Here is a 6,274-nt window from a genome sequence, read left to right on the forward strand (position 1 = left end):
TGGCTTCCGTTTCTCATAATTAAAATGACAGTTTGGATTCCAGCAATGCATTTCCTTGCATTGGCCAAAAATAACAGATGAAAATGTGAACAATGGACGAGTTGCTGCAGGAGTCAGACTTCGTCATGGTGGTGGTGAACCTGTCCCCTCAAACACACAAGCTGATAAGTGCCAAGGAGCTGGCAATGATGAAGCCAACAGGCACACTCATAAACATCAGCAGAGGTACTACAGCAAGATGATATGACCAAATACTTGTGCCGGTCAGAGTGCATCCATGTTATAGCAGACAACACCTATGTAACTTTTAGTGGCAGGAGACTGAGGTTTGTGACCCACAAGATGGGTAGGCCTTAGTGTGTTATCAGTGACTCAGTGATTTCACTTAGTCATCTTGTTTTGCTGTGGAGTGTTTTAGATGTTGATGATTGACAGCAAATGGAAGCTTCACCCATTCTGGGGCTCATGAAGCCTCATTCTTCCATCACTTCTGAGTTTAGGTTGTGCCACATTAGCTTCACTTAACAATTATGTGTCAGTACTGACAACTGTTGCCATAACTGTGGTAAAATATACACAAAGACCTGAGCAGTTAGAGCCGGCAGGTTTTTAGTCCAAGACAATGAATAGCTAGACTTGCAGACACAGTGACCCACCAGGACAAGGGTGACTAGTCCTGCCCATTTCCTTTCAAGCATAGGGCCCTGCTCTTAGGGGATAGTCATCATTTTATAACGTTTTTGCTTGTTGCAGTTATTCTACTGACATTAATTTTACACTCACTGCAAAATTATAAGCCCTACAAATAGTCTTACAATGCACTGTTTATTATATCAATATGTCTCTGCTTCATTGGCTTCCGTTTCTCATAATTAAAATGACAGTTTGGATTCCAGCAATGCATTTCCTTGCATTGGCCAAAAATAACAGATGAAAATGTGAACGGGGTGCATTTTGCCTGGCTAACCTATCTACAGCACAGCCATCTATCCTTAACACTGTATTGTAGACTTTTCATTAAATGTCAAATCAAGTTTTTAAAAAATAATGATTTGAGTAATATTTTAAGTAAAAGTAATGTTTTGTCTCCATCACTTCCTTTTTTGTCATATTATGTATTTTATTCCAATTTATGTTTTGAATGCATAATTACTATGTAGCATAGCATTTACTTGCCGCAACACGGAAGATTATAAATGAATGACCTCCGCTGCATAAAGCAATAATACAAATTATACCGAGTAATGACTCACATTATTATTATTAAACTGTGATTAAACTGGGAAAGCTGGTATCGTGTATGAAATTAGACTATCAGTTTTTAGTTGATCATGTGTCTTAGTCGTCGATCTGTGTAATTATTTCCAGAAGTACGTTTGCTGTCTCCTGCTGCTCTTTTCAGTGTTATCTATGCAAAAAAACATTGAAGTTGAACTTTGAGTCTATGACCTCTCTCACGTCCACAGTTACACATTACACTCGCTGTAGAAAGCATTGATGGAAACACCCTTCAAGTCTTATATCTGTTTTAATTTACAAACTATGGCAGCCGACTCTCGCGTGGAATGATTTACTGAACGCCTTTTCGCCGTGTGTCGTGAGTACGGTTATGGATTAGTAATGTCTGGAAGTCATAAAACATTGCATTTGCTATTTAGAGTCTCATTGCTCCTACGGAGAGGGATTCAGCAGAACGCATTTACACACCCGGTAAGAAAGGTTTGCGACTGATATTCATATTATTAACTAACTGTGACTAAAGACTGCTGCACTTATTTCTGAAAGTAGCTGGTTGGTTGCCTAATGTAGGTGTGCAGTAGGCTACGCACGCACCGGGTCACAGTGCTAACTGAGGCAGGCGCAGCATAAGTAAAACATCTTTACAGTCAAAATGCTAGCTTACTCCATAAAGAACAATTGCACTTTTTCGACAAAATGGCAATGCTTGAATTGCAGTTAATGGTTATTCTCCCTAACGTAGCGAACGCAAGTCAGCAGGATATGGATATGCTCGTATGTTGTATTGCCCCTACATATGCAGTCAGCTTGGTATTAAACTTCTGAAGTTAACCAGCGTTAGCTATGTAGCAGCCTTGCTGAAGAGCACAACAGTAATGCCTTCGATTCTGCGATTTCTAGTTGTAAATAGTTCCCATAAATGCACTTCTTGAAACGATAAGTATTACTATTCAGAATATGTAACTACAGTTTCAATTCCTCTTCAGACTATGGAGAAGCCTTACATTTTAGCCACTGCACTGGGCGCACCAGGCGGTATCTACCGAGTTTTCGCCCCTGTCATTGAGAAGCACTTCACCATTGTCCCTAGTGAAGAATTCGTGCAAAACAGAGAGCGATTCGCAGACAAGATCCGTGCTGTATTCGTGTGGGGTGGCGCGCTCAAGGCTGACCGGAGTCTGCTGCAGCTCCTGCCCAACCTAAAGGTAGTCGTCAACGGAGGGGTGGGAGTGGACCACCTGGATATACCCATGATCAACAGCTTTGGCGTAAAAGTGTGCAACACCCCACACGTTGTTGACAACGCTACTGCTGACATTGGCATGGCTCTGTTGTTGGCTTCTGCACGGAAACTCCTTTATGGTGAGAATACGTGTCCATAGGTTGTAATTTTAGATTTAACTGGCCAGTTGGTGGATTTTTGGTTTTGGATTTATGCACTTAAATAATTTGGACAGTTAGTTGAAGAATGACATTAGGTGCACTGAGTTGTGAGTTTGAATCCTGGCTTTGTATCATCTGTGATTTATTTTACAAATTATTTTTCCTATTCAGCATCAGTATGCATTTGTGGTAGTCCCTACAATGTATGCTGTACAAGTTGTCTTAAACAAGGAATCTGCCATGCAGTTAACTCATGTAATTTGGTAAATTCCCAATTATGTGAAGTGATGTGCAGCACACCGCTGATAAAAGCTTACACCAAGCAGATGAATAATATCAAAAACACTATTGATTATCTGGACTCTCTGATACCCTGTATTGGGCATGGACTCATATGGTTTCATATTTACTCTCTTGCAGGACACAACTTCTCCCTCACTCATGAAGGTCAAGATTTGCCTGAGAGTTCCATGGGCACTGATGTCAGTGGTGCAACTCTAGGCATCATTGGGATGGGAAGGATAGGGTACAAGGTTGCCAAACGTGCCCAGGGTTTTGAGATGAAGATTCTGTATCATAATCGAAACCGTAGGTAGGATGTCATAATAACGATATTATGTCTCGTGCCTATTTGTTACCAGTATCTCTTCATATGTCCCTCCCCATCCCTCAGGAAAGCAGAAGAGGAGAGAGCAGTGGGGGCCCAGTACTGTGAGACGATGGACGAGTTGCTGCGGGAGTCAGACTTCGTCATGGTGGTGGTGAACCTGTCCCCTCAAACGCACAAGCTGATAAGTGCCAAGGAGCTGGCAATGATGAAGCCAACAGGCACACTCATAAACATCAGCAGAGGTACTACAGCAAGATGATATGACCAAATCCTTGTGCCGGTCAGAGTGCATCCATGTTATAGCAGACCACACCTGTGTAACGTTTAGTGGCAGGAGACTGAGGTTTGTGACCCACAAGATGGGTAGGCCTTAGTGTGTTATCAGTGACTCAGTGATTTCACTTAGTCATCTTGTTTTGCTGTGGAGTGTTTTAGATGTTGATGATTGACAGCAAATGGAAGCTTCACCCATTCTGGGGCTCATGAAGCCTTATTCTTCCATCACTTCTGAGTTTAGGTTGTGCCACATTAGCTTCACTTAACAATTATGTGTCAGTACTGACAACTGTTGCCTCAACTGTGGTAAAATATACACAAAGACCTGAGCAGTTAGAGCCGGCAGGTTTTTAGTCTAAAAATGATTTAACACATAGTGGAGTTTTTTGAGTAAGTGGGAGGTGTTTTAAATTTTAAATTATGCAGCTAGTTATATTTTAATTATTTTTTAAATAATTTAAATAATTTTTATTTAAATGACTAAATCACTGAGCTTTTAACATAGTGATCAAAGAATGAAGTTTTAAAATTACCAGTGTTTTAAACTGTAACCTTTCGGAGTAAGTAATACAATCCTTCATTGGAATTCCTGAAACTGTAAAGAATAACTTCATTGCAAACCCAGATTATGATACATGTACATGCAGTTGTGTTATTCTTGTATATTATATATTATGTTTTCAGCAGACAGTCTACAGTGCCTCTGAGACTAAATAAAAAATAGTTACAAAGCAGACTCAAGTCACTTACTTCGTGCATTCTAGGCATGTTCAAGTCAATACTTTGCCTGAGGTTCAATTAAAAATAACTGTTGACATTTTCCAGAAAATAATATTTTTTTAAGTTTCAGGTATCCTCTAGACATTCATTTTAAATGATAACTTTAAGAAAAAAATCCTTATTTTAATGAGATTTTGAGATGAAGGTTCCCTTCGCCAGGCTAGGTAACGTTAATACTAATGTCCTTATAGAGTTGTTAGTGTTATAGTGAGTTAATATGATGAGCCACATAACATTACCTTGTTGTCATTTAGCAGATGCTGTTATCCAGAGCGACTTCCACAGGTTACAGTTTTTACATGTTATTTATTTATGGAACTGGATATTTATGGAGGCAGTTCTGGGTTAAGTATCTTACCCAAGAGTACAGCAGCAGTGCCTCAGCAGGGAATCAAACCACCAGCCTTTTGGTTATGAGCCCTGCTCCTTACCACTGTGCTACACTGCCGCCCTCTGACACTGAACTTGAATCCACACTAATATAGTGTGTTTGCTAAATGAATAATGATAATGCTGAATATTATTTTTGTTATAACAGCAACAATAATGCTAGTTTTAGTATGCTGTGATCTGCTTCTTCTTCACAGGCCTGGTAGTTGACCAAGATGCCCTGGTTGATGCCCTCCAGAGGGGAGTGATTCAAGCTGCAGCACTAGATGTGACATACCCAGAACCACTGCCCAGGTCAGTCCCAGAAGAGTATAAGTATTTCACTGTAGGGATTTGAGACCCCAAAATTGGTGGGACTATCAAATAAGTGATTAACTGTTCTGAAACAACTGTATGTTGTCATAGAGTGCAAAGTCATCTGATTGACAGATGCAAGTCAGTGATTGACAGCACATAGTATCTCTACCTGTTATAGGGTTTATGAAACCTATCTCTCCCACCACTGGCTTGACACTTTGGATAAGACCCTTTATTAACTTTTCTGTTTATTTGATGAAGGTTCCTTCTGCTGTTTTTGCCTGGACAGGGGCCACCCCCTGCTTGAACTCTCCAATGTCATCGTTCTACCCCACATGGGCACTCACACAGTGGAGACATCACAGGTGATGGTGGAGAGGATGGTGACCAATGCCCTGGCAGTGCTTAACGGGACCCAGCCTCCAGATGAGGTGAAGGTGTAGGACAAAGTTCAACAAATATGGCTCTGGAGCCAAAGTCCAGCAGGTTTTGTGTCTGACTGTACTAACAGGTGATTTTTTTTGCACAATGGCTTGCTGAATGGTGGGGTGAAACATCACAGCCACTGTGTGTTTATGAACATTAAAGGGAGCCTGAACATTGAATGCATGGGATGTTTTGTCCATTAAAATGTGTAATATATTGTAATGTGTGCACTGATTTTAGAACTCTTAGAGAATAATTCCCTTTAATTAAAAGAGTTGCTTAATTTGAATAGAAAATGACCAATTAAATTGAGTTGTCTGTCTCAATACTATTTACAAATTTGTTGTAATATGATCTCGTCTTTTTCTGCCGTTCCCATATGCTGCTCATGTTGTGTGTGTTGACACAGACTGTCCACTTGGAGGAGATCTGAGCCTGACTTTCACCTTTGCTGCCCAGTTCCTGTTTGCTACAGATTATGTCATTAGTGTATTTATTGGTATTTATTTCCACTTTTGTGACATAAAAGTACTATCAGCAAGTTAATCAAGAATCTGTTGAACTCACCAGTTATGAAAACAGTATTATTTCCACAGGATATTTATTGTGAAAGAAATAATTAAGTGATTAAGATAATGATAAATCTTTGAAAAAAAAATGTCTATCGCCAGCAAGATTTTGTCTTGACTTTCTCCACCTTTGGAGGAATATCTAAATGAAGAAATAAGTAGGCTACAGCGTAAGGGATCGTGGCTAAACAAATCAATGCACTTCCGTTCAGTGAGTAAGAAGTTTGGGAGAATGCGTCCTCTGGTGCGGCGGAGGACTTTGGGGGGGAGCGTTTTGGACGGGGCAGTTACGGTGATGTCATTG

General features: G+C 40.3%; 1 protein-coding gene across 2 annotated transcripts; it reads left to right on the top strand.

The window, feature by feature from the left end:
• The first annotated feature begins 1,494 nt into the window (after window positions 1–1,494).
• On the top strand, window positions 1,495–5,575 carry zgc:136493 (uncharacterized protein LOC692276 homolog). 2 transcript variants are annotated; one of them, XM_036539729.1, is made up of 6 exons: window positions 1,495–1,710; window positions 2,226–2,601; window positions 3,043–3,214; window positions 3,296–3,474; window positions 4,876–4,972; window positions 5,265–5,575. In XM_036539729.1, exons 1-6 carry the CDS (start codon window positions 1,621–1,623, stop codon window positions 5,416–5,418), a joined length of 1,068 nt encoding a protein of 355 aa, XP_036395622.1. In that variant the 5' UTR covers window positions 1,495–1,620; the 3' UTR covers window positions 5,419–5,575. The 2 variants fall into 2 exon arrangements, with proteins under 2 accessions (XP_036395622.1, XP_036395623.1); XM_036539730.1 differs by having other exon boundaries at window positions 5,237–5,347.
• The last annotated feature ends 699 nt before the right edge of the window (window positions 5,576–6,274 follow it).

Source organism: Megalops cyprinoides, chromosome 10 (assembly GCF_013368585.1).
Source record: "Megalops cyprinoides isolate fMegCyp1 chromosome 10, fMegCyp1.pri, whole genome shotgun sequence".
In the NCBI taxonomy this organism is placed as follows: Eukaryota; Metazoa; Chordata; class Actinopteri; order Elopiformes; family Megalopidae; genus Megalops; species Megalops cyprinoides.

Bases quoted from the DNA above. Each gene is read 5' to 3' on its own strand.
- zgc:136493 (XM_036539729.1), top strand. From the start codon at position 1,621: ATGTCTGGAAGTCATAAAACATTGCATTTGCTATTTAGAGTCTCATTG. The intron at 1,711-2,225 runs GTAAGAAAGGTT...ATTCCTCTTCAG, and splicing joins AGAACGCATTTACACACCCG to ACTATGGAGAAGCCTTACAT. The intron at 3,215-3,295 runs GTAGGATGTCAT...CCCATCCCTCAG, and splicing joins TATCATAATCGAAACCGTAG to GAAAGCAGAAGAGGAGAGAG.